Below are 27,064 nucleotides of genomic sequence, written 5' to 3'. Positions count from 1 at the left end.
AAGGTGACCCCATTTTGGGTTTCGTCATGACTCCATGAGTATTGAAAGACAGGAAGAGAGCGAGACGAGGAAAGACAAAGACAGGGGGACCAGGGGCCTTCACCTGTGATCTCAGAGGGACATCTTGGGAGCCATTTGGTCACTAGACTGAGGACTGTGTGCAAGTAGGGACAGTCCTGTGCGCTGGGTTACCTGGAGCTGAGCACACAGTAGGTGCGAGTCGTTACTGATGTCTGACCGCAGGGAGGAGGGAAGGACAGAAGCCCAGATCTCGGACTGTTCCGAAAGAGGGACCCGGAGTTCTTTTTTTCTTTTTTTTAATTGATCTTTATTTTGAGAGAGAGAAAGAGTGTGTGTGCGAGCAGGAGAGGGGAGGAGAGAGAGGGAGACAGAGAATCCCAAGCGGGTTCCAGGCTGTCAGCACAGAGCCCGACGTGGGGCTCTATCTCACCAACCGTGAGCCGAAACCTAGAGTCGGACGCTTAACGGACTAGGCCACCCAGGCGCCCCAGGACCTGGGCTTCTTGGGGCACCCGTATATCTTGCAGTGTTTGGGTCTTGGCTAACTCAGGAAAGTGCTGATCTGTGATGTGTCCACGGAGGCCCCTCCCTTGTAAACACAGTGATCCCACCGCCGGCGGCTAATGAAAACGACTCACCCGCCTCCCACCCTCCCAGAACGAGGCTTGACCCGAGCAGGCCTGAGCAGTGCTTCCTTGGCGCCGTCCCTGGAGAGGGTGCCCCATGCCCGAGCCGCCAGTGTCATTCATTCCACAAGTAGCATGTGCCTCCTGCACGGCTGTGCAGCCCAGGCCGGCATCCAGCCAGAACAGCTGCCCGGCGCAGACCCTCCTCTGTCGCCCTGGGCCTGGGCCCTCAGCTCTCAGCCATCTCTCCACCACGAGGGCCAAGCCGCCCGCGGAGACCGGGCCTCCCCGAGAGTGTCACAGCCCGGGGCCCCTCTCCACCTTGGCTCACCCAGGACCCAATGGGAGGAGGCCGACCCCGGAATAAAGCCGATGGCCACCGGCCTGTGCCCCCGCTCCCCGAGAGGGAGCACTTCCCTCGCGGGTGTAGTGAGTTTCGGGGAAAGCCTTTCAAGCCACTCTTTGATGCTTCTCCAGTGGAACTGAATTTATTTTTTGTATTTTTAGGAATTAACTTGCAGTTCTCAGCCTCTCCCTCCCTCCCTTTCTCCCCAGAAAGGAGAGAAGGAGAAAAGAAGAAAGGGTCTGCATTGTCGCCGTGATTGGCACCGAGTGTGAATGAGGGGTCACTGCCTCGGCTGCTCCTTTTCAAGTGCTCCCTCTCCCCTGCACGCCGTATTCACGAGGAACACTCTTCCTTTCAAAGCTCCTGTCTTTCTCTCCTGCTTTGTCTGTGCGCTCTCCTTCCCTTCACGCTCTGCCTTTCATTCTGAGCCCTGCCGGCTCCCTCGGGGACGCTCTCCTCCCGCCCTCCTTCCCCTTCTTCCTCTTCTATTCACTTCTTTTCTTGTTGCCTCTTTCTTTCTTCTTTTTTCTTTCTCTTTTTGAATAGTGCTTCTGTTTTCAAGGGAGAGAACGAACAGAGAAGTCGGTTTATTTGAGCAGAGAGAATGTGAATGTGTTCATTTTCCTCCGTGGCTCCAAATGTGTTAAAAAAAAAAAAAAAAAAAAAGATCCCCGTGCGGGACATGGTTTCCTCCAGGCTCCCACTCCGAGAGGGAAGGGTGTTTGGAAAAGAGGCTCCGCCAGACCAGAGGGAGCCACTCACGGGCAGATGGTTCTCACTGGGAAGTCCTGAGAGTCTGTCACCAGGGGCTGGCCTGGTCCTGCCTTGTGCAGGATTCAGACATAACCCTGGGGACCTGCTCCCTCTCTGCCTGGCCCTAGGGGCGGCCTTGACGTGAGGGTCAAGGTCCGAGGTGGATGCGGACCCCCCTCCCCACCAAACCACCCTACTCTGTGGGAGCCTCGCTCTCCTGCAAGGGAGGGCCCGGTGGAGGCCGTGGGAACGCGGTGCGTAGGCTGAGCGTCGGAAAAAGGGCCGGGTTCCACACGGAGCCACGGTTGTCCGGTGTGGCCTCGGCCCCCGGAGGCGGGGGACCCTGCTTCGGCTGGACCTGGAGTCCTGGAGAGGAGACTGGGAAACCGGAACTGGAGAGGAGGATCCTTGGAGTTTAGAGGGATGGTTGACAGAAGGTTCGACACCCAGGAAGCGTGGGGTGGGGGGGGGACAGGGAGGAGAGGTGTAGGCTGAGTGATGTCAGCACGGAGGGGAGAGTCGGAGGAAGCCCTGGGAAGATGGGAAAGCGGACGCCACTGAGCTGAGGGAACAGAGGTAGAGGGAAGCCGTGAGCGGCCTGGAGCCCAGGGAAGATGCAGGGCTGCTGCCTGGTCAGGGAAAAGCCCCGGATCCTCTGTGTTTGGAAGTGGTCACCTATGGCGTCCAGTGGGGGAAACAGAGAGCAGGGGTCCAAGAGGGGGTAGAGGACCTGACCCCCTGTTTGGGGGGTAGAGAGAAGGCAAGAAGTTGGGCACCGCCAGGGGCTGCAGCCGGCTAGGACAGCCCAGGGGACACGGGCATCTCTGGGAAGGAGCCCTGGGGTGTGGTTGGCCTGGACGATGCAGAGCAAGGGTGCTGGCATAGCCGAGAGGCCAAAGTGGAGGCCTGGGCGAGGGGGTGACTCCCAAGGGCGAGCTCTGTGTGTGTCCTCTGCCGCGCCCCGCACAGCTGGCCCACGGACGATGCCGCATAAATGTTTGTTGAAGTGTGAACTGAATTTGTCCTCAGCAGATGTTTTAATGGTTACCGCACAGCACACAGCCAAGGGCTGTGTAGAACGGAAAGTTGCATTCCCAGCGGGACCCCGTCCCCTACCCGCTGAGGGCACAGGGTATTGAGGGAAGGGGGTGGTCTCCTTCCCAAGGAAGATGGAGACAGGGTTCCAGCCACGTCTGTGGAGCAAGGTAGAGGGGACAAGTCAGCAGCGGACGGGGAGGGTGGCGTAAGCAGGAGCGGCCGGGGTCCAGGTGGAGGGAGGGGCTCGGGGAGGTCCACCCGAACCCCTTGGAGGGTGGTTTATTTAGGAAACGTGCCTGGAGCATGGGCTGTGTCCTCCCCGTGGGCCTGGGGGACGACGGGGAAAGGTAGCAAGGAATGTGGTTATCTGGGAAAGTTTGGGATTTGTACTCCGGGGAAGGACGGAGATGCCTGGGGGGCAGGTGCTGTCCCCGCTGCAGAGAGACATGTGAGACTGGGGCCAGGCGGGGAGGCCACCACCACTGCTCTCCCTGACCCCACCTGCTTCTCAAGACACCTGCTGGCAAACCTGGAGGTTGCAAGAGTTAGGGGTGCTGGCTGCCCGTCAGGTATTTCCGGTTTGGGCAAGAACATCTCACACCCTATTAAGGCCCCCACAGCCACCCTGGCCTAGAGATGAAAGGGGAGCAGATCCTGGGGGTGGGGGGCAGGGGGCAGGGGTGAGGGTCTGCCTCTGGGGAAAGGCTTTCGGAGGCAGGCATGTTTCATGGGCCCCCAGCTACCAGGACAGCAGAGGAGCTGATGGTCAAGAGCTACATCAAGGACCACAGCACCTCCAGTGACCAACAGTATGGCCCCCAGCAGGTTGCCAGGTGCTAATTATAGTAGCAAATAGGCGTGGCAGGTTCTTCTGTGAGCACCTTGAATTTGTTAACTTGTAAGCAGGTGCTGTCAGAACCACCCCAGTTTAGTAAAGAGAAACAGAATATGGGGCACCTGGGTGGCCCAGTCGGCTCAGGTCATGATCTCACAGTTCGTGAGTTCAAGCCCCACGCCGGCCCCTGTGCTGACAGCTCAGAGCCTGGAGCCTGCTTCAGATTCTCTCTCTCTCTCTCTCTCTCTCTCTCTCTCTCTCTCTCCCGCTCCCCCATCCATATTCTGTCTCTCTGCCCCTCCCCCATTCACATTCTGTCTCTCTCACAAATAAACATTGAAAACTTTTAAAAAGAGAGAGAAAAGGAATAATCACACCTCTGGGAAGGAGCAGAGGCCAGACTGAACTCAGGCCTTCGGAAACCAGTCTGGGCTCTACGTGACTGCTTCTACTTTTAAAACTCCTAGTATTTGTAATCCTCACAGACCGACACCTTTTCAACCCTGCCTGGATGTCCTAGCAATTTCTTTCCTTTTTTTTTTTTTTTTCTTTAAGCGTTTATTTATTTTTGAGAGACAGAGACAGAGTGTGAGCGGGGGAGGGGCTGAGAGAGAGAGGGAGACGCAGAATCCGAAGCAGGCTCCAGGCTCTGAGCTGTCAGCACAGAGCCCGAGGTGGGGCTTGAACCCATGAACCGTGAGATCATGACCTGAGCCAAAGTCAGACGCTTAACCGACTGAGCCACTCAGGCGCCCCATCCTGGCAACTTGAAGTTGCTGTAAAAGCTTCTAAATGCTTCCTGCAGGCATCAATATGGAGGCAGTCACGGGGAGCACTGCTCTAAAGATGTTCTTAATCTTTCCGTGCCTCAGTTTCCTTATCCGTAGAGTGGGGGTGATGGTGCACACAGACAGTGGTCAGTACTGACTTAGGTAATGCGCGTAGAGTTGGCCCCGGCGGGCACCGACACCCGCCAGCCGGTCTGCTAACATCAGGGTCGTCATCCCCCATCTGTCCAGTGGAGGAGATGCCCATACAGATGCCAGCCAGATCGGCACCCGGCAGGGAGGATCCAATGGCATTGTGCCTGGGAGGGCTTTGTAAACTGCAGAGGGCTGTGCCTGCGTGAGCGGGCGAGTTCACTCCCCGGCCTGAGTCCCCGACGAGCTTGTGTTCCATCATGTGCTTGGCGCCCAGATCTGGGGGCGTTTGGGGGAGGGACTGCGCCAGGCCTCCCGGAGGCAGCGCTTGCTCTGAGCTGGGACACTGCCCAGCCAGGCCTTGCTGCAGCGTGGGGAGCAGGGTGACCCTTGCCCCCTGGCCTGTGCACGTGTGAGTTCGTGTGGTTCTCACACGAGAAACTTCTCGGGCATTTTCGTTTCAGGGAATCGGGCAAAGCACAGGGGATCTCATTCTCGAATTCTCCCTTCCCCTTGTGACCACCCCCCCCGGGGCTGTGTTTGTGGACGGTGGGTCATCCCAGCTGTTAGAGACTGAGAAGGTGCCCGGGGGCCCCAGAAGCAGGCTACACTTGTGAGGAGAGTGGAGTTTTGTGATTTGTTTCAGAATTTGGTCTTTTTTTAAAGTTTATTAATTTATTTTCAGAGAGAGAGAGAGGGAGAGAGAATCCCAGGTCGGCTCCTTGCTGCCAGCAGAGCCCGATGTGGGGCTCGAACCCACGAACCTTGAGATCATGACCTGAGCCAAAATCAAGAGTCGGTCACTTAACTGACTGAGCCACCCTAGTGCCTCGGGAATTTGGCCTTTTTTGAGCCGCCTTGATGGGTTCCACAGAAGAGACGATGTGTGGCATCTATGAGGACAGCTTCCACATCCTGCCAGGAAAGACACTCTTGCCTCTCTAGGGCTCCACGCTATGTCCTGGGCCCCGAGGGACCCTCATGGCCCTACAGGCATGGGGTCGGGAACGTCCAACCCCAAGCAAGCGGGGGCTCCTTTGTGGACAGACAACTAAGCTAGAATCTTCCATAAGGTCGGGTTCATTTCCAGCCTCTCTCCCTGTGCACCTGATTTGGCTACTTTTTCTTCCTCAGAATCGCAGCTGTTTTTTCCAAGTGGTCATGCTCATTCATGGGAGTGGTAAGAGCATATTTTTAGTAGTAATAAGTATATGCCAAATATTCTAGGGTCCTAGGTGATTCACCTTGTGTGTGTACATATCTTGTACATATATTTTGGTGAAACCAAGAAATCACCATTTACCAAATTCCAGCCCCGTGTGCCAGGTGCTTTCACTCAGTTATATATATACGTGTATATATATATATATATACACGTATATATATATATGTATGTATTTAATGTTTGTTCATTTTTGAGAGAGAGAACGTGAGCAGAGAGGGGCAGAGAGAGCAGGGGGACAGAGGATCAGAAGCGGGCTTTGAACTCAGGATCCGTGAGATCGTGACCTGAGCCGAAGTTGGATGCACAACCGACTGAGCCGCCCAGGCGCCCCGACTCAATTCTTTTTTAATCTTCTCCATCATTCTGTGGAACAGGCAGCTGGCATCCCTATTTTACAGTTGGGCAAACTGAGGCTCTGAGAGATGACGCAGGCGGTGGCCAGGCTGACTGCCGCCCCCGTAGGCTGACTCCCAACAGCAGGGACAGCGGTCATCCTCAACCTGGACCACAAGCACCTCTGGGGAAGGCAGATATTTGCTCGTTTTATAATTGTCACCTCCACTAAAATCACTCTGGCCCTTGGGTCATGGCCCCACATGCGTTTGAATTGCAGCACCTGGGGCCCCCCCCTACGCAGATGAGGTCTCTGAAGCGATCTGGATTGAAGAGGAACCCGGGTCCCGCTTGGGCTGTGCTGGCCGCTTGGGACACCTCCTCTTGAGTCTGTGGAACCGCCCCCCTCTGGGGACCTGGCCTCCAGGCCCCTCTCCTGGCTCTCCCTGTCCTCCAGGACTCCCCCCCACCTCTCCTCCAGCCCGTAGATGAGGCCCCCCGGGGCGCACCCCGTTCGTTAGCTCCCGGTACCGTACGGACCCAGCAGCACCCGGCTGGGATGCCCGACCTGCCTTCCCTGCCAGTCTCTCTCCTGACTTCTTATCTCACAGCTGCACTGTGGGTTCCCTCCACCCGCCCTGTGCGTGTGTTCCCCCCCGCCCGCGCCAGTCCGCGGGGTCCTCAAGTATGCACATGGGCTGCCACTCCTCTCGTGGGTCCTGTCCCCCAACTCGCTGCGTGAAGGTGACTAAGGAGAGAACAGAGTTGCAAGTTGCTCCGGCTTGCCGCTGATCCCAGCCTGTGTGGACGGCGTGTGTGCCTGATGTCTGCGCGCACACTGTCAGCCTAAGTGTTGCACCAGCTGTCCCTCCCCCCAGGAGATACAGGGAGGCATTACGTGAATGAGAGAGGCATTTTTTTTTTTCCCTCCTCTCCTGGCATAAATCTGTTCTCGAGTCGGGCGTGTGGGTGACTGCAAAATAAATGTTGATTACGGCATGGGCATCAGCAGGCAGGCGTGCCAGGGGCTCTGCCGGGATGGAGTCCCTGGGGCGACTCACACGGGTTGCTGTGAGAAAGAAGAGGAGGGCTCTGGGCCCAGGCCCCGCTCCTCCCCCATCCTCGCCCCTCCGCACCTTCTCTGCCCGCTGCTCTTCTCCCCTCCTCCATCCTGGGCCTCCAGCTGGCCGGGCCCTCTTCGGCTCTCCTGCATTTCAGCCTCCCCAGCCCTCCCCCTGCCACCGCCGACCTTTGTGTCCTGAGCACCAGGGATCAAGCTCACTGGGCTGGTGGGCTCAGTTAAACCTGCCCACAGCCCGGGGAGATGGTTGTCGCAGATGAGGGGATGGGCACGCACGCAAACCAACGTGTTGGGATGCGGCCGGCTCTGTGGTCCACTCCCTGAGCGTCTGTGGCCGCCTTCTGAAGGGCCAGCTTACAAGGAAAAATGTTCCTGACCCCTTAGGTGGAAATGGAGAAAAAAGCAAAGTAGCTCTGTCCCTTTTGTGGTGCCCCGCACGTTACTGCTTATTTCCTGTCTGCTGCTTTGCTCTACTGTTTCGTAGTTCTTCGTCTTGTCTTTCTCACCAAATCGGGAGGTCCCTGAGAGTGGGGATCTTTGGGTCCCCCCAGCACCCGGCACTGGCCTGGCCCCAACAGAGTGGATGGGGATAGAAAGAGTAAGAATGAGAGCTCCTAGAAACTGAGTCCTTCCTGTGCCCCAGCCGTGTTGTCAAATTCTATCTCCCTGGTCTCCTTGACCTTAAAAGCACGAGCATTTGAGTGAGACCCAAGAGCGGAAACCCAAAGTCCAGCTTTCTTGGGCGTATCTGGGGACTTTGCACAGGTGGCTCAACTTCTCTGTGCCCGGGTTTCCTCCTCTGTAAAGCAGGTTCTGTTATCAGGATTCCATGCTTTCGATACATGATCTCATCCGGGACAAGCCTGACCTGAAGGAAGAACCTTGGCACGAGGTAGATCCTGTCCATACGCCTACTCCAGCTCACAAGGAAATTGCCCCAGGCCATGCAGCTCATAAGTGGCAGAGACAGGGGTGCAAGCCAGACCTGCCGGACTGAGAGCCAGGTTCCTCACCTCTGGTCCTCTGCAGAGCCGAAACCTGTCCTTCCCTTCCTAGGTCTTCCTCCTTAGGCCTTGCTCGTGGGGTTCTTGAGGTGCTAAGCCAGCCTCGGTGGAGAAGCTGAGTTGTGTCATTGACACCTCTGTGACCAGGCCCTGCCAGCTGCAGCCGATAGGGTAGGCCGCCACCAGGACCTGCTCCCGCAGCTTGGTCCCAGGGCTTAGGGGACCGATACCAGGACTAATGCCCTGGTCCAGGAACTGGTCACAGCTCCCATAGATGCTCACAAGCCTGCGGGGCTCCCAAAGACCCAGGACCTCTTTTTCTCCATGTGACTCTTGTCTCACAGGGGAGTAATACCATTTTCCACCAGCCCGTCTATTCTGTCTGTCGCTTTGAGACGCTGGGGCCACAGTGATAATCGGCTTGCTTGTAATTTCTGTGGTAAATCTCTTTGTTTCTCCTGTCATTTCTGATCACTCCAGATTAAACACAGAAATGTAGAAAGAAGGTCAGGGGGGCTGGGCCAGGGGGCGGCCTGACCTGCCCCTCCTGGGAACATGGGAAGAAGGGACGTTAAAAGGGGGAAAACATGATTATAATCCATTCAAAGCCCCCCTTTACCTCTTACTGGCTGTGTGATTTGGACAAGTAACAGCCCTCCCGAGCGTCGGTTTGCCCATCTGTAAAGTGAAAATTAAAATGCCCATCTCCCTGGGCAGACCTGGTTACAAGAGTGGACACTTCCTTATCTCAGAGGCAATTTAAGATTATGGTGAAGAGTGAATCTTGACAAATGAATGAATCCAGCATCCTGTTTGGAGGGGGAGGGCCTGGTATGTTGGGCATCCCCCCTGCCGTGTGCCGAGGGGGGCGGGGTGGTCCCTGGGCTGCACTGAGGAGGGATTCTGGACCTGGCTTATCCCGAACTCTAGGTCCTGCCCTTGCTTCATCCTGGGGTGGGTGGGGGGAGGCCTCTGGCGTCTCCCCCAGCCCCCTGGAGTGCCTGCCCCCAGTGAGCCCTCACCTGGGCCCCTCACGGCTGTCCCCCCTGAGTTGTGCCTTTGCCTGCTCCCTTCCACGGGTGAGGCCAGAAAGGAGCCTGCGTGGTGGCAGGCAGGGGGCCCATTCTAGCATGTGTCTGCATCTGTGTCTGCGTCTGGGGGCTACCTAAGAAAGAGAACGGTGGCTGGGACTGAATGGAGAGGCCAGGGCTGCTGGTGAAACGGGGTTTCTTTTCCCTCCTTTCTTCCTTCCTTTTTCTGTTTTCCTTTTTCTTAAGCAAGAGGTAAATAAACGTTGCCCTGAGATGACAAGAGAACATTGAAGGAGGTAAAAACACGGCAAAAAGGGGGTGAGAGACCAGAGGCAAAGGACAGAGGGGCATTTGGACCTTACCCCGCGCTCAGGGGAGAGATGAAAGAGGAAAGAACGAGATGGGAGCGCGGGACCAAGTGGCAGAGCGGAGGATGAGGTTGCCACGGAAACAGGAGGAGGGGAGGGATGGAGGGAGAGGAAGACGGGATGGAGAAAGCTGAGGTCTCAGTGAGGGCGGGGCCTGGTGAGGAGGAAGGAAAGCCACGAGGGGCTCCCAGGGCTGAATTAGGCCCTGGAGGAGAAACTGAGGCTGGCAGGGGAAAAACACATGCCCCGGGAAAGTTCATCCCTGCCCAGGGCTGGCCTGGGCCCTGGGGAGACCCAGCTGGAGTCGGCTGCACCCACCCTGCAGGGGGGGCCTGCCTCTCTCCAAGCCTCAGTTTCCACAACTGTAAAACAGAAACGGTCCTCCCAACCCCAGAGGGCCACCCGGAAGCCTAGAAATTGTGTGTGACGAAGCTCAGGCCCAGTAAATGCCCGTTCCTTCAGCTGTGATTCTTATCTTTGTTTGTTTGTTTTCCCCTGTTACGTGAAGCTGGTGATCTTTGGGTCCAGCGTAGTGTAGCCGTTTGGAGGGCAACATGTGCTTTTTGCTTCAGGGATCGGAGGAAAGACATGGAGTCTTCCGGAAACAGGAGGCCAGCTGTCCCTTCCCCTGGGAACAGACGGTGGTCCTGAAGCTCAAGGAAGGAAGTCAAGGCTCAGGGGAGGAGGGTGGTTCCACCTGGGGCTCAGCAAGGGACCTCTATTTTTCTTTGCATTTGAATATGGGTGTTCTCAAAAGGACAACCTTTATTCTATATGTGCACATACAGCAGATAATGGGAGTGCAGAGCGGGGAGGGGGGTGGGGGGGGTACAGAGACAAGCTCCCTGCCCCACCTTTGTAGTCTGTCATCTAACTGGAGTTCCAGATAGTAAGCCAACAGCTGTATAAATCAATATATCATTAAAAATTGTAATAAGGTCGAGGAAGAGAAAGGGAGAGTATTCAACATATAACTTCTTAGAAGTTGGGGCTGCAGACCTGATTGGGGACACGGAGGGAGTCAGGGAAGGCTTCCCGAGGAAGGTCTGCGAGCTGAAAGGTGAAAAATCGGGAAGAGCATTCCAGGCACGGGGAACGGCATGCGAAAAGGCGTGTTCAGGCAAGTCTGTTAAAGAAGATGGAAAAAAGGCCGCGTGTCTGGAGGGTGATAAGTAAGGGGACTTGCCGCTCGCTGTAAAGTTGCCACAGGGGCAGAGACCAATCATGCAAGTTCTTCTAAGCCCTTGGGTGAGGTGTTTGCTCTTGATTGTGGGAGCAGTGGAAATGCCTGGGGTTCTCGGCAAGGTGAGAAGCCAGGATTGTTTTAGCGTTGAAGGTCAAGAGGCAGCTGTGAGGCCGAACTCTTGAGAGCTCAGGACACTTCCTGCAGGCTGGTTGAATGGTGGGAATCCCTTGCTGCCCAGTCCCACCGTGCCCACCCTCACCGCCACCAGACAATGGAAGGCAGACGCCCTGGCGGGGGAGCCTGAGCACGAGTGGCCACCATGTTTGATGTGGTGGGACAGAAACGTATCAGGAATCAGGGTCCATTGTGGGGTGGGGGCTTGGGGCCCAGTTCCCACATCTCTAAACTTTGGCATTGGACAAGAGGGTCCACAAAGTTCCTTCCAGCCTTGCCAATGAAGATTCCAAAGCCAGCATTGAGGGTACACAGCCCAAGTGGCCGAGGACAAGGGCCATCAGCAGAACCACTGTTCTGCTGTGGGAGAACCCATCTTTCCTGCTTTGTGGTAAAGAAACAGATGCATCTGGCCAGGGAGCCGGTGGGGTGTCAGCCAGGAGGACGCAAGGCCCACGGCTTCTGGGGGCCTGGTGACTTCAGATCAAAGACACCATATCATTCCCATACTGGCATCAAGGGGAAGCTTCCCTGTGTCCTGTGGGCAGCTCTGCAGGCGGCCTGGCATTTGCCCCCATAATTTGTGCATCGGATGCCCGGTTAGTATTTAGGCTCATTTCTATAAGGATCAGAGACCCACCTGCCTTCCCTCAGGACAAAGGGGGTTGACTGTCGGCAGGATTCCCCAGGCTAGAAGCAGGGGCTGGCCCCATCCAGCGACCACGGCTCCCCGGGCCTTCCCGAAGGTGCCTCAGTCCATCTCTGACCAGGGCCTCGCTCCTCTGGAGGGGAGCCTCCTTCTCCTCCCCAGCCCCCACTCACCGTACCCCAGTCTTGCTCAGGATCTCTGCCCCCTCGTGTCCTGGCCTGACTCCATCTAATGGCAGGTCTTCGTGAGTTCCTTGTACGTCTGCTCCTGTGGGTGAGGCTGTGAGGCTTGGTGCCTAGCCCTGTTTCCAGAAGAGGAACCCGTTTCGCCTAAGTCCATCTGGGGCACGGGAGGAGCAGGCCAAAGTGTGGGTCCGGCTCCTGTGTGAACTGCCTGTGTGGGGTGGCCCAGGCTGGGAGTGAGGCAGCTGCCCACAGGGGAGGGGGAGGAAGGAGCCCACGTGGGATGGTTTGTCACAGCTTCAGGAAGGTAGAGTACTCTGTTTGTTTTAATTCCAGTACAGTTAACATACAGTGTCGCGTTAGTTTCAGGTGCACGATACGGTGATTCAACACCTCCATACATCACCCGCGCCCATCACAAGTGCCCTCCTTAGTCCCCATCCCCTGTTTCCCCATCCCTCCCATCCCCCTCCCCTCTGGTGACCCGCAGTGTGTTCTCTAGCGTGAAGTCTGTTTCTTGGTTTCTGTCTCTCTCTCTTTTTGTTTCTCCTTTGCCCCCTTTGTTGTGTTTCTTAAATTCTACATATAAGTAAGGTAGGGTGGGCGCCTGGCTGGCTCAGTCAGAAGAGCCTGCGACATCTCTGGGTCATGAGTTCGAGCCCCACGTTGGATGTAGCAATTATTAAAAATAAATAAATAGGGGCGCCTGGATGGCTCAGTCGGTTAAGCATCCGACTTCGGCCCAGGTCGTGATCTCGCGGTTCGTGGGTTCGAGCCCCGCGTCGGGCTCTGTGCTGACAGCTCGGAAGCTGGGGTGTGTTTCAGATTCTGTGTCTCCCTCTCTCTCTACCCCTCCCCAGCTCACACTGTATCTCTCTCTCTCTCTAAAAAAAAATGTAACAATAATAAATACATAAATAAATAAACAAACAAACTTAAAAAAAAAAATAGCTCCCCGGGCCCCATTCCCAGATACCCAAGGCCCGGGCACCGGCACTCTTAATCAAACGATGCCTTTGAACCCTGTGAAACCAGGATGTTTGCCCTTGGGAGAGTTTGAGGCAGAGAGGTCACACAGATACAGTGGGCCCAAGGTTGTCCCTCTTGCCACAGGGGCTCCATCCCTTGTTTTCTTGAATTTAGGGATCCCTGTGGCCTCCCTGGAGGAGGGGGCCTCACACAGTGGCCACTCTAGGGCAGCCAGGCCCTCCTCAGCCCTCAGCTTGTAAAGCAGAGGTGTGGCTCCCAAGGTGGGTGCGTCTGGGTGCCCCCAGGCCTGGGAGGCCAAACAGGGAAGGGCTTTCAGACCAGGCCTTGCTGCCACAGGTCTGCAGGAGGAACTGTCCTGCCTGCGAGGGTGTCCCAGGTAAGAATTACTCAGAGCTCCTGGGCCTGAACCCCTGGGGACTCTGAGCAAGGCCTCCTCTGTGCAGCCTGGAGGCCCCCCCTGTGGAAGAGGCAGGATTGTCCTGAGGTTGAGGCAGGTATAGAGGCAGAGAAGAGCAAAGCATCTGTGGAACTCTGGCAAGGATTTCACCCAGGTCCCACTCATTCCTTCATTCGTTCATTCCAGAGCCCTCAGTGACCGTGGGCTCTTTCCTCCTGGCCTGCCTACCCCAGTGTCTTTCTGTCAGCACTCTCCCCCACTGGGCCCACCGTGTTCCCCCACCGTCACTGTCCTCTGGGTGGGCTGTCTGGTAGGGGAGATGATCATAAACATACAGTTATGAATCAGCGTGATCGTATAGACTTTTCCAGAGAAACAGAACCAGTAGGATGGATATATATATATATATATACAAAGAGAGAGAGGGATTTATTTTAAGGAATTGGCTCACCCAATTGTGGGGGCTGGCAAGTCCGAAATCTGCAGGGCAGACTGGCAAGCTGGAAACTTGGGCAGGATTTCCAGGATTCCGTCTTGAGGCAGAATTCCTTCTTCTCTGGGAAACCTCCGATGTTCTCCTAAGGCTTCAGCTGACCAGATGAGACCTGCCCCCATTACGGAGGGCAGTCCGATTTGCTTAAAGTAAACTGGTTGTACGATGTTAATGATACCCACAGGATAGTTCCCTGCAACATCTAGACGGGTGTTTGACCAAACAGCGGGGCACCGCGGCCTGGCCAAATGTACAGTAAAATTAACCTGAGGGTCTCAGGCTGTGGAAGAGGCCCTCGCCCTGCCCCACAGGCTGAGGAATGCTTCCCCGGAGGCGGTGCCTGCGATGAACCTTAAAGGATGAGGGGGTTTTCACTCAGTGCAGGGGAAGGGCAGGCCTGGCAGAGGGGTCAGCCTGTGCAAAAGCCCTGAGGTAGGAAACAGGTGTTTGTGCACACTGCAGAGGTACGGGAAGATTTAGTGGAGGGTCAGGCAGAGCCTGGCTGGGGACAGCACCGAGCACTCAGCTAAGGCATGAGGACTTTATCCTATAGGCCACATGGCTGAGGGTGGGCTTGGGGCCACAACCTGTCTTTGCCTTGCCCTCTCACTGTGTGACCTTGGACCAGTCCCTTCCCTGGGCCTCCCTTTCCTCATCTGTAAAAAGAAGTGGTCGGGCACGCTGTACGTGCGGTTTGTGGGCCGGTGGCACTGTGTTGGTGGCCCAGCCACTCTGACTCCTGGAGGCGGGCTCAGCAAATCTGTCCACGGAGAAAAGGGGAAGCTGAGACAAAGGGAGACTCACACACTTCCCCCTTGGCCGCCGCACCCCACCCCCCTGTCTGCTCCCTCATTGCGGGCCTCACGCTGCTGAGTCCAGTGAGGCCCGGGGCTGGCAGAAGTGAGACTGTGGCAAGGAGCCCCGAGGTTTGCACAAGACTCCAGCTCTGGCTTCTGCTTCCTCTTCCTTTCTGGGGACGTGAGCGGATTTACCTTTAAGTCTTCAGTGAGGGAGACGGCCGGGGAAATGGAGGGCGGTTTTGCCACAAGTTGAAGTCCATGAGTGCTTACACCTGGGATCGCCCTCCCTGGAGAAGCCACCTGCCGCGCACACGCCAGGCTCAGCCTCTCTGGACCCAGGGGCCCAGACGCACATAGAGCCCCAGCAGTACAGCTGGTGACGGGGGCAGAAAGAGAAGCCGGAGCCGGATGCCATGGGGTGGGAATGCCCGATGGGAGTGAGACCATCCTCTGTTCTCTACTGGCCCCCGAACTGTCTCCCCAGGGCCCCACCCCCAGGGCTGCACCCCCCAACCCAGAGAGCCCGCCCAGGGCAGCTCCTCGCGGGCGGGAACTTCATTTTGCTGTCGACAGTATCCCTACAACCGAGACTGGTACCCAGCACCTTGTGGGTCCCCAGTAGCTGTAACTGGGTCAGTGGTTCCATGGCAGGACTGGAGACTTTGCCTCTGGGCCACCTGGTGATTCAAGGCCAACATGAAGGGGTCAGGGGTAAACTCGCCCTCCCAGCAGAAGCCCAGAGCTCTGTGGAGCGCGGGTCAGGGCACAGGTCCTGACACCTACTAGACCCTCCACGGGTGGTCGGTCATCAAAGTGAACTGACCGTGGGCGCGTGGGGACATCCCAAGGCTGGGATGGCAGAAGGCCCAGGGTATTCCTAGTCGGCAGTTGGATTTTGAGACGATGTCCCGGTGGTAGAATTTAGTCCGAGAATAAGCCGGTGGTCACTTCCTTCAGAGGCTCCTATCCCAGCAGCCCCAAGCCAGTCCAGGCCTCCCACATCTTCCCCCCGAACTCCGCCCCACAGTCTGTGTTTTGGGGACACTGGCCACCCCAAGTGCCCCAGCCCTCTCCTGCTCTCAGAGGGGAATGTGCACAGGGCAGGGGACTCCCTGACAGGAAAGGTGCTTTCAGAGCAGTGTGGGGAGAAGAAATGCAGCGGTGATGCTGGGTGACGGGCAGGTAGGCCAAGGATTAACCCATGCTCAAGGTTCCAACGAGCCACTTGTGCCCTTTTGACAGATGAGGAAACCGAAACCCTGTGCGGTCAGGTGACTTGTCCGGGGTCACACAGCAAGTCCCTCATTAATGCATTTGACAAGAGTGTCCGTGTTTATAGGGACCATTGTAGTACCCAGTAGGTGAAGGGACAGCAGGGACAGCGCTCTGGGGGGGTGGGGGGCACGGGTCCCTGTCTGGCTGGAGAAGGCCTCCTGCTGGGCCACAGGGGTGTGGCTTAGGGCCCTCCCCAGGGGGCTGGTGCCCTGGGAAATAGGACTGCTCCTTCCCTCTCCTTCCTCTGCTTTTGTTTCTTGACCTCCACAGCCTCTCCCTCCCCTTTCCCCCAACTTCCTCATCCCTCCCCTCTCCCCCTCTCTCCCTTCCCCTCCTTCCCTCTCTCCATCTCTCCCTCTCTCCCTCCCCCTCTTCCCCTCTCCCCCTCTAAGTCTCCCTCTCCCACTCTTCCCTCCCCCTTTCTCTCCCCTCTCACCTCCTCGGCCTCCCCACTTCTGCTGTGGCCTCCCTTCCCCCCACTCCCAGCTCCAGGGTTTAAGCTATTCCCTCCCCTTCGTTTCCCTGCCGGAGCCATGTCCTTTCTCTGCACCCTGGGGAACCAAGGGTACCCTGGCAGGAGGCTGAACTCCATCCTGCCCGGATGGATGCCCCTCTCCTCCTAGCAGGCTGTGGAGAGCCCGCGAAGGTCCCAGTTCCCCTCTCTCTTGGACACTGGTGAGCTTTTGTTCTGAGCCCCGGCACGAGTGGTGGGGCAAAGGCCTTGCCCTGAGAGGGGAGCGCCACCAGGGGGCTCCAGGCAGATGACACAAGGGGCCTGGGTTGGGGGAGGTGCCTGGCTCCCAGGTGGTGCGCACCTGGCAGGCTCTGCTCCCGCCCTGGGTAGCCTCAAGCTGGGGCCTAAACACAAGGGCCGGAGCCAGTGTGTGCGGAGGGGAGACCTAAAAGGTGGCCCAGGAGGAGGAGAAGTAGTGACACTGGGTTGCAGAGCCCCCGCCTGCCCAACTACCCGTTTCTCTGGGTGGCAGACGGAACACGCACGTGAAATGCAGGGGGATCAGATACCATCTGTCTCCTTTCTCGGGGCCTCTGTCTCCGCACACGGGGCCCCTGCGCAACCCGCACGCGCATGCGCAGGGTGGTATGTGTTCTGCTCAGGCAAGTGTCTGTCCCGTGTACGTGGAAGGCAGGGGTCGGCCTGGCCAGGCGGGCACGGGGCTCGTGCGGACTCCAGGAGGAAGTGCGGTCGGGGTGCAGACCGGTAGGGGCCCCTGGCCGCCCTAGAGGGGACCCCGGAGCAGCCAGACAGGAATAGCCCCGAGGCTTCCCAGTCGTAGTTTGCCCGGGGCCCATGAGCACCTGCTGTCTCCCCGGGACCTGAGGACCCCAGGGCAGCACCCGGGAGCTGCGGCCAGGCCCACACCCCTGACGCCACCTGCCAGGGTGCACAGGCAAAGGAACCGAGCTGGGCGCGCCGGGCCCGGATGGGGCCGGGCTGGAGGGCCCACAGGCCTGCCCGCAGACCCAGCTGTGCCCCGACAGGACGCTAAGCATGTGACTTAGGCGCAGGGTTCCTGGGCTGTGAAACGAAGGGCACGCGACCCCCACGCCCACTCCCCATGGGGTGGTTTTTCGGATTAAATGACTCACCTGGGACCTTCTGAGCGCTCAGCAAAGCCAGACCTGTAGCCCTTTTGCCCACATTTGTGGCTCTTTGGCCCCTCTGCGTCCCGCCCCGCTTGGGCACAGACCCCTGAGCAGGTCCCCTTTTACACCCAGGCATGGGCTCCTGTCACAGAAACCTGGAGTCCAGCCCCAAAGTCAAAACTGCCTGCTCCCCCGGGAAGGGGACGCCGGCCTGGTCGGGGGCTGGGGTGATCCTTAGGAGTGGCCCCTTTCAGTCTTAAAGGTCACTCCTAACAGGATGGTCACCTGTACGGTGACCCGCCCCTCGGGGGGGACCACACCAGACCTGAGCTCCAGCTTCCCACGGCTCCTCTGCCGCCAGAGTGAGGATTTCTTTGCTCCCGCTCCCCAGGTCCCTTGAGGTTGCCAGGAAGGGAGGGTGCCAGCTTTGGGATTGAGGGGAGGAAGACAAAGAGAAAACTAACATTTTTTTAAATTATTTTTTTAAGTGTATTTATTCTGAGAGAGAGCATGTGAGCAAGTGCAGGCAGGGGAGGGGCAGAGAGAGCAGGAAAGAGAGAATCCCAAGCAGGCTCTATGCCATCAGCACGGAGCCCAACACAGGGCTCGAGCCCGTGACTCCGGGTTCGCGGGTTCGCGACCTGAGCCGAAATCAAGAGTCAGACACTCAAGCGACTGAGCCGCCCGGGCGCCCCGAGGGAACGAACATTTGCAGTGACGTCCTCACCTGTCCTTACCACCCCACGGCCAGGCACTGCGTCCCCTCCACAGCAATGAATCTGAGGCTCGGGACACTGTGGGATCTGCCCCAGCGAGAAAAGGGCAAAATGCGAATTTGAACTCCAAACCTAGCGTAGGCTCCGCTGCTGGGGATGGGTTCCTCCCTCCGCTGGCCCTGACTTCAGGGCAGTCTAGAAAAAGTGCTGCGTTTGTGGTTCGCTCAAACCCACAACGTGAAGGCTATCACCTGGAGTTGTGTCACACTGGCCACCGAGAGCAGAGGCAAGGATACTGCCCCACCGGGTGGCCCGAGGGGGCACAGTGGTCTCCTCTGAGGACTCCTTGAGGGCAGGACCCTGCCTCGCCTCCCTCGAATGTCTGAGCGCAAGGCCCAACCCATAGCAGGGATTTAGCAAAGTTTTTGTCGCGCTAGAAAACGAATGAGTTCTTAGTTCCTGGAATGAATGAGTTCTTGTCCCAGAAACACCCCAACCTTGGCAGAATTTGGGGCCCTGGAATGGAGAAATCTCTAGGCTCTGTGGCCTTACCGGCAGGAAAATCTCCTTCCAGAGGTCTGGGCAAATAACGAAGTTAATTGTTTACATTTGGTGAGGGCTTTATAATTACCTGATCCCCCTTCACCGGGTTATGACCTGGGCCCTTGCAATCCTTCCTCGCAGGGGTAGGTGTTTCCATTCCCATTTTTTAGATGGGGAAACTGAGGTGCAGAGGTGACTTTGAAGTGACTCTCCTCAGAGTGACTCTTGTCACTTGTAAGTGACAGAGCTAGGACTTGGGGCCGAGCTGCCTGACCTCCCATTTCCGTGCTCTTTCCAGCAGGGGAAGTGGGGGGTGGGCTGAATCAGGTGTAGCCCCTCCAGCCTGTTCCAGGTGGACCCTGAATCCCGTGTCAGGTTCTGGTCATCTGACCCCTTCCACGAGAGCCTTCCTTGAAGATTAATAGTTTAATCTGTAGTGTCTGTTTCAAGGAAGCTAAATTCCTGTCTGGGGTATTTTATTTTTAGCCCGCTTCAGGAAGGGGAAGCTGCACCGGCCTGTGGGGGGAGGGAGACACCAGGCTCAGAGCCGGCTTCCTGAGGAAAGGCCGCAGCCCGCGCCATGCGCCTGACCGTGACCCTGAGACCAGACCAGGCAAGGCAGGCGGGAGCCACCCCAGGAATGTCTTTCCCCTTCGCCTGGAGCAGGCGCTGAGCGGGGTGGGCGTTCTAACCGTGCCCTCCCACATCCGGGGCACACATCCTGGTCCTGGGGAGGCCCGGAGAGGGCGCCAGGGTGGGCGGGGAGGGCCGGGAAGTCCCAGGAACAGGTGGAATTTGAGGAAAGCCTGGGAGGCCGGCGGGAGGGGCTGGGTGCTCAGCACGGGTGCGGGTGCGAGAACCCTGTGCAAGGCCGGCTACTCCGTCCCTAGGAAGGCCAGCGCACCCGGGGTCTGGACCGGGCAGGTGGGTGCCTTGGCTTCTGTGAAAGGACCCGGTAGGTCAGAGAGCATGCCTGGGAACCTGGGAGCTGGCTCCTCAGACCTTCTCTCAAACATGTTAGCCATCACGAGGCCCTTCCTTCAAATCAGATCTCACATGAGGTTCCAGTTGTACAAATCAGATAAAAGCTGTATTTAAAAAAAAAAAATTTTTAATGTCTATTTATTTTGGAGACAGAGGGCGAGTGGGGGGAGGAGCAGAGAGGGAGGGAGACACAGCATCTGAAACTGTCTCCAGGCTCTGGGCTGTCAGCACAGAACCCCATTTGGGGCTCAAACCCCTGAACCGCGAGATCATGACCTGACCCCAAGTCCAACGCTTAACCGACGGAGCCACCCAGGCACCCCAAAAGCTGTATTTTTAATTGGCATACATTTGGATATCTGAATGTATTATACTTAGCTAATCCAGAACAGTAACCTGTCGTGACAGACACAGTCTTATAGCATCAGGCTTGGAAGACAGATCGACCTCGGCTCCTTATTTATTTATTTTTTCTTTCTTTCTTTCTTTTTAACCAAAGCACCTCACTCATATGGTCAAGCCATTACAAATGGTGACAGCTGTTTAACACCTCACTGTACAGTCTGAGGGTCTGTGCGAAATTAATTGCCTTGGCAACAAAGCCAGTGAAGCTACAGAATGTGTTGGAATGAGGTATATGTTACATGTAGGGAGATGGGTTTTCCAAAATTGATTTTTAAAATAGAGGGGGGGCCCCTGGGTGGCTCAGTTAAGCGTCAGAATCTTGATAACCCTCAGGTCATGATCTCACCGTAGGTGGGATCCAGGCCCTCCGGGGGCCCTATGCTGACAGCGCGGAGCCTGCTTGGGATTCTCTCTCTCTTCTCTCTGCCCCTCCCCTTCTCTTGCTCGCTCCCATGATAAATAAACTTTAAAATAGAACTTTACTTTCTGCGATTTTGAATCCGATTTTTGAGCTGCTCTTGGAAAGACATTATGGGGAACCTACTTTAAGAGGGAATTCAACCCTCCTGTGGCAGGTGGGAAGACCGAGGCCAACAAGGGGGCAGGGCTTACCCAGGATCCCACAGGGGGATGGAGAAGATGGTCAGATATGCGGAGGGTGTCCTTGCTCCCGGTAATTGCAAGTGTGTCCTGTTCCCAGGGCAGGAGGAGAAAGACGTCAGGGACAGACGCACCCCGGATCAGCCAAGCGCTGGCCGAATGCGTGTCTGCGTGTTGTGTGTGCGCCATTAACGTTCCCTTCTCTTCCCGCAGCGATGCCCTCCTAGCCAGCCGCCCCGGGATGGAGGGCTTCATGGACTCAGGGACACAGACGGATGCCGTGGTGGTGCTGTCCTTGGCTCAGGCCGCCGTGCTGGGCCTGGTCTCGGAAAATGAGCTCTTTGGAGCCACCATAAGCCCCGAAGCCTTCTACCCGGACCTGGGGCCTGAGCTGTCCGGGCCGGCCATTGGGGAGCCCGGGCCCCCGGGCCCCGACATCTACCAGCTGGCCTGCAACGGGCGGGCCCTGGAGGAGCCGGCGGAAGAGGAGGTGCTGGAGGTGGAGGCGGCCTTCGAGAAGCACACCCGGCGGAAGACGCGACCGCCTGTGCGGCTGGTGCCCAAGGTCAAGTTCGAGAAGGTGGAGGAGGAGGAGGAGGAGGAGCAGGAGGTCTACGAGGTGTCCGTGCCTGGTGACGACAAGGATGCAGGCCCAGGGGAGGCCCCTGCCGAGGCGGCCAGTGGCGGCTGCGAGCCCCTGGTGCAGAGCAGCGCCGTCAAGATGATCGACCTCAGCGCCTTCAGCCGCAAGCCCCGGACGCTGCGGCACCTGCCCCGAGCCCCGAGGCCGGAGCTGGACGCGGCCCCCTACGACCCCCACTTCCCAGACCCGGCCCGGGACGGCTTCTCCGAAGCCGGCATGGCGCTGCCGGGGCCGGAGGCCCTGCCCGTGGAGTGTGGCTTCGAGCCGCCCCACCTGGCCCCCCTGAGCGACCCCGAGGCCCCCACCATGGAATCCCCGGAGCCCGTGAAGCCGGAGCAGGGCTTCGTGTGGCAGGAGGCGGGCGAGTTCGAGGCCGACTCGGCGGGCTCGACGGCGGAGCGCCACAAGAAGGCCCAGCTGGACCGGCTGGACATCAACGTGCAGATCGACGACTCCTACCTGGTGGAGGCGGGTGACCGCCAGAAGCGCTGGCAGTGCCGCATGTGCGAGAAGTCCTACACGTCCAAGTACAACCTGGTGACGCACATCCTGGGTCACAACGGCATCAAGCCGCACTCGTGCCCGCACTGCAGCAAGCTCTTCAAGCAGCCCAGCCACCTGCAGACGCACCTGCTGACGCACCAGGGCACCCGGCCCCACAAGTGCCAGGTGTGCCAGAAGGCCTTCACGCAGACCAGCCACCTCAAGCGCCACATGCTGCTGCACTCCGAGGTCAAGCCGTACAGCTGCCACTTCTGCGGCCGCGGCTTCGCCTACCCCAGCGAGCTCAAGGCCCACGAAGTGAAGCACGAGAGCGGCCGCTGCCACGTCTGCGTCGAGTGCGGCCTGGACTTCTCCACCCTGACCCAGCTCAAGCGCCACCTGGCCTCCCACCAGGGCCCCACCCTCTACCAGTGCCTCGAGTGCGACAAGTCCTTCCACTACCGCAGCCAGCTGCAGAACCACATGCTCAAGCACCAGAACGTGCGGCCCTTCGTGTGCACGGAGTGCGGCATGGAGTTCAGCCAGATCCACCACCTCAAGCAGCACTCCCTCACCCACAAGGTAGGGCCGGCCGGCTGGCGCCTCCCCCCGGGGCCCCGCCCCCTCGCCGCCCGGGGCCCCGCCCCTCTCCCCCAGGGCTCCTCCCCCCTTGCCCCCTAGAGCCCCTCCCCCACCCTCCCAGGGCCCCGCCCCTCTCCCCCGCAGGGCGCCTCCCCCCTTGCCCCCTAGGGCCCCGCCCCCACCCCCAGGGCCCCGCCCCTCTCCCCCGCAGGGCTCCTCCCCCCTTGCCCCCTAGGGCCCCGCCCTTACCCCCCCAGGGCCCCGCCCCTCTCCCCCGCAGGGCGCCTCCCCCCTTACCCTCCAGGACCCATCCCTCACCCTCCCGGGGCCCCGCCCCTCTCCCCCGCAGGGCGCCTCCCCCCTTACCCTCCAGGACCCATCCCCTCCCTCGCAGGGCCCCTCCCCTCTCCTTCCCAGGACCCCTCACCCCCCCAGGGCCCTGCCCCAGATCTGAGGTCCCTCCGGTAGGTCTTCCACCCGGTGCTTATAAAATAGTGCTTGAGATCATCTAGGTGCTAATTTAGATGCTACGCGGATGAACTTTTCTTATGTTTGTAGTTCCGTGTTTATTTGGATGAGTATTAGAAAAAATACAATTGAAATTAGGGGGTTTTTTAATAGCAAAACTTACTTTGTAAAGTTTTGAGTGAGGGGCACCTGGGTGGCTGAGTCCGCTGAGCAGCCAGCTTTGGCTCGGGCCATGGTTTCATGGTTCACGGGTTGGAGCCCAGAATTGGGCTCTCTGCTGTCAGCGTGGAGCCCGCTTCAGATCCTCTGTCCCTCTCTCTCTGCCCCTCCCCTGCTAATGCTCGCTCGCTCTCTCTCTCTCTCTCTCAAAAATAAACATTTTTGGGAGCGCCTGAGTGGCTCAGTCGGTTAAGCATCCAGCTCTTGATTTTAGCTCAGGTCATGATCCCCGGGTTTGTGGAAAAACCCCCCACTGAGGATACTCTGTGCCCACAGCATGGAGCCTGCTTCAGAGCCTCTGCCTCCCTCTCTCCGCCCCTCCCCCACTCTCACCTGCTCCCTCTCTCAAAAATAAATAAACGTTAAAAAAAATTAAGATAAATAAACGTTTTAAAAAAGTAAATAAAATAAAAATTTTTGAATGCAATATTTGAGGAACCCCTGCAGGCCCCAGGGAACACAGTTGGAGAATCACTGAAGCAGCCTGCCCTTCCTTCCTATTTTAGACTGGAGGGTCGAGGCCAGGAGGCCCCAAGGCAACGGACATGACAGAAATACAGAGGGTTTCCTTTCTCCTTGTAATTACAAAAGTGTATCAAAACCTGTGCCTTCCCTTTAGGAAAAGTTTAATTTTCTTTCTTTCTTTCTTTCTTTCTTTCTTTCTTTCTTTCTTTCTTTCTTAGTTTATTTATTTTGAGAGCAACAGAGACAGCATGAGTGGGGGAGGGGCAGAGAGAAAGCGAGACAGAATCCCAAGCAGGCTCCACTCTCAGCCAGAGCTGAGACCACCCCCACCCCTTCCCAGACCGGGCCCCGGAACCTAGCATCCTGCTTCCTGAGCCGGAGGCTTGGCCCCCAGAGTGTGGCTTTGAGCCGCCCTACGTGGCCCCCCCCCTGCGCGGGACTCAAACCCGTGAAACCGTGAGATCATAACCTGAGCTGAAACCAAGAGTCAGACGCTTAACCGACGGAGCCACCCAGGTGCCCCAAAATACATTTCGTTTGAAAAGAGAGCAGACGTAAGGGGAAATACTTGTTGCGGAGAAGTCCAGTATGGCCAAACGAGGCAGAGTGGTTTGTGGGGCTAGAAGATGGAACACGCTGTCCTGCTCCACTATGAACCTTAGACAGAACTTTGACCCATTGTCCCCTGCCGCCCTTCCCGTCCCTTCAGCCACTGCCCCCCCTCCCAGAGGTCCTCCTGTCCAGGCAGACGGAACGAGGCCTCTCGGGTCCCCCAGCCCCTCTCTGGCACTTAGGCTGCCCCATCGTTTCTACCCCACATCCGACCAGCTTCACGCTTTGACGCTGAATGTGCGCACAGCTCCCACCTTCCCTCGTGGCAGCCTTAGGGACCCTCCAGGGCCAGCCTGTGTCCTCACCTCTCCTGTGCACACGGCAGTGAGTGCGGGAGTGAGGGCCTGTCAGGCCTTCCCTGCCCCGGGAACGTTTTCTACCGGCGCGGAGATGATTTGTAGGTTTTATGGCAGCTGTTCCCCCCCCCCCCCCAGTCAGCTGGTAGGGCTGCAGAAGTGTCGTGTTAAGAAGGACTCTGAAGCTGAGTCTGAGCTCAGCCTGAAAAGCAGAGCAGGGGTGAGGGTGAGAGTGATACGCACTCGTGCCCCGTTCGTACCGTCTTTCTCCTCTACCGAAAACCCCCACGAGTCTGCAAAGCGTCCAAAGAGAAATAATACTGTGAAGCAAAACTGAAAACAAGAAGCAAAGGCTAAGAAAGTCGCACATAGCTCTGTCATCGGCGTGAATTTGCACAACGTGTGCAACATGCACTTTGGCGGGAGGCGGCCCCGGGGCAGGGCCCCCTGGTGGTCAGACACCTCTTCAGCGTGTCCAGCAAGCATACCCGCGATATGACGTGTCCCCATCTGCTAAAGGAAAGAGACACAGGCACCGTTACATTATGATACGAAACTTTGTCCCCAATAAGCACTTGGGACAGCAGCTGTGACCACAGACATGTGTCTGTCCTACTGGGGATCTTCTAAGTTACTGACTCAGCAAAGAGATGAGCCCCCAACTTTTGTCCTTTCCTCCCCGGACAATACATCAGACCCCCTGTGCCCACAGCACCCTGTCCCGCACTGGGGGTCACCTCCAGACCACGAAAGACCATGTTGACAGTCAAACCAGAGGGTTTTCCCCTGGAATTTTTGTCTCCTGGGGCCGAGCGTCCCAAACTCCTTCAGTGATGGGAATCACTTGGGGGACCTGCTGAGACTAAAAATTCCTGGGCCCACTGGATCGGGATCTCCAGGGAGGAGTCTCCTGAGAGGCTGTATGGGTAACGAGAACTTCAGGTGGTTCTTATCACCAGGGAAGCTTGCAGAACTCTCATGGGGTCAAGTGGATGGGCTCCAGAGGTTTGGGAATTCTTGTATTCAGGTTCGAGTGTCATTTTTCCTGGAGCGTCCATGCTTTTAATCATATTCTCAAAGGGGTCCGTGAACCAGAAAGACCACTAAAGGATGGGACTGAGGGGGAAGACGCATACACATGCTCCTGACCTGAGGACAGTCCACCAGGCTACGGCTGCCTTCTTGGCCACAGGTCCCTGGTGCCTGGCGTGTGTGATGCTGGCTTGTAGCAGGTGCCCAGGGAATAGTTGCTGGATGAATGAATGAATGAATGAACGAATGAATGAATGAACACATTCGCCTTGGTGTGCTGGTGCAAACCTACAGGTACACCTGCCAAGGTGAGCGGGAGACAGCGGGTGTGTGGGCAGGAACCATGAGGCCCAGCCAGTCTCTGCCTATGACTGGAGGACTTCCTGGAGTAAGTGGCCCTGCCCCAACATTCCCCCACTTTAAACACATGGTCCCTGTTCAGAACACCCCCAGGAAGTCATTTCACTCAGACACTATGGTCCACACACACACACACACACACACACTTCCAGAGGCTGTGCCCGTCGTGTGGCCCTGACCATCACCCCTTCCTCCCACCCCCTGCCAGGGCGTGAAGGAGTTCAAGTGCGAGGTGTGCGGCCGGGAGTTCACCCTGCAGGCAAACATGAAGCGACACATGCTGATCCATACCAGCGTCCGGCCCTACCAGTGCCACATCTGCTTCAAGACCTTCGTGCAGAAGCAGACCCTCAAGACGCACATGATTGTACACTCGCCTGTGAAGCCATTCAAATGCAAGGTACCAGGCTGTCGGGGCCCCAAGGCGGGATGTCCCCACGGGCGGCCCAGAGTCAGCACGACGGCCGCAGCTGAGACCCACTCAGAGCTGGCCTGGCCAGCACGAGCAGGGGAGCCCAGCTTGGGGTGAAAATGCCAGGGTTCAGAGCCTACAAGCTGCCGCGGTTGTATTTTTTTCAAAGCTGGGGAGAGGGTGAAGGTCCCCGCACAGCCCCAGGGAAAGAGCCCAGGCGTGGGACTCTGTGTGGTCGGAGAGCCGGGCCCTGGGCTTCTGGTAACCCCAGCCCAGGGAGGGTGGCACAGTGACCAGCAAGGAGCGGCTTCCACTCTGTCTCACAGGCCCCTGGGGTCACAGGGGAAAAGGACAGAGTGAGTGCCGTGCATAGCGATGGGGACTCCGGCTGCGCTGGGGAGGCGGGAGCGGGCAGGGGGTTCGGGGACGGCGGGCTCCCCGAGGGCTCAGGAGTCGGTGTGTTCCAGGTGTGTGGGAAGTCCTTCAACCGCATGTACAACCTGCTGGGCCACATGCACCTGCACGCGGGCAGCAAGCCCTTCAAGTGCCCCTACTGCTCCAGCAAGTTTAACCTCAAGGGCAACCTGAGCCGGCACATGAAGGTCAAGCATGGTGTCATGGACATCGGCCTGGACAGCCAAGGTGGGTGGGCCACGCGCAGCGGACGGAGCGGGAGCAGCGCTGTCACGGCACACTCAGGAGCCTCCTGGCCGGTTAGGGGCGTGGGGAGGCCGGCCAGGCCAGAGGCCTCACTGGGATGCGCTCAGGTCTAGGGAGGAGGCACCCTGGAAGGTCGTCACGGTGATAATGATGGGATATTTATGTATTCTTCAGAGGACTTAAGTGGGCCCACATAAACAATAATAAATACGAATAAATAATCTTTTTTTTTTTTTTTACGTTTTATTTATT

The 27,064-nt window shown here is 57.7% G+C and overlaps 1 protein-coding gene across 4 annotated transcripts in view; it reads left to right on the top strand.

Annotated features, from left to right (window-relative positions):
- Positions 1 to 27,064, top strand: part of ZNF710 (zinc finger protein 710) — a 68,848-nt gene that overhangs the window by 36,623 nt on the left and 5,161 nt on the right. For 2 of the 4 annotated variants that reach the window (XM_042940985.1, XM_042940984.1), the window contains exons 2-4: positions 20,794 to 22,288; positions 25,949 to 26,140; positions 26,620 to 26,794. In XM_042940985.1, the coding sequence (XP_042796919.1) occupies positions 20,822 to 22,288; positions 25,949 to 26,140; positions 26,620 to 26,794 (1,834 nt within the window). In that variant the 5' untranslated portion in view covers positions 20,794 to 20,821. Of the gene's footprint in view, positions 1 to 10,407; positions 10,702 to 20,519; positions 22,289 to 25,948; positions 26,141 to 26,619; positions 26,795 to 27,064 lie in introns of those variants that run through there. The other 2 variants (XM_042940983.1, XM_042940982.1) reach the window with 2 other exon arrangements.

Source organism: Panthera leo, chromosome B3 (assembly GCF_018350215.1).
Source record: "Panthera leo isolate Ple1 chromosome B3, P.leo_Ple1_pat1.1, whole genome shotgun sequence".
Taxonomy (NCBI): domain Eukaryota; kingdom Metazoa; phylum Chordata; class Mammalia; order Carnivora; family Felidae; genus Panthera; species Panthera leo.
This window is presented reverse-complemented; position numbering and strand designations above follow the sequence as displayed.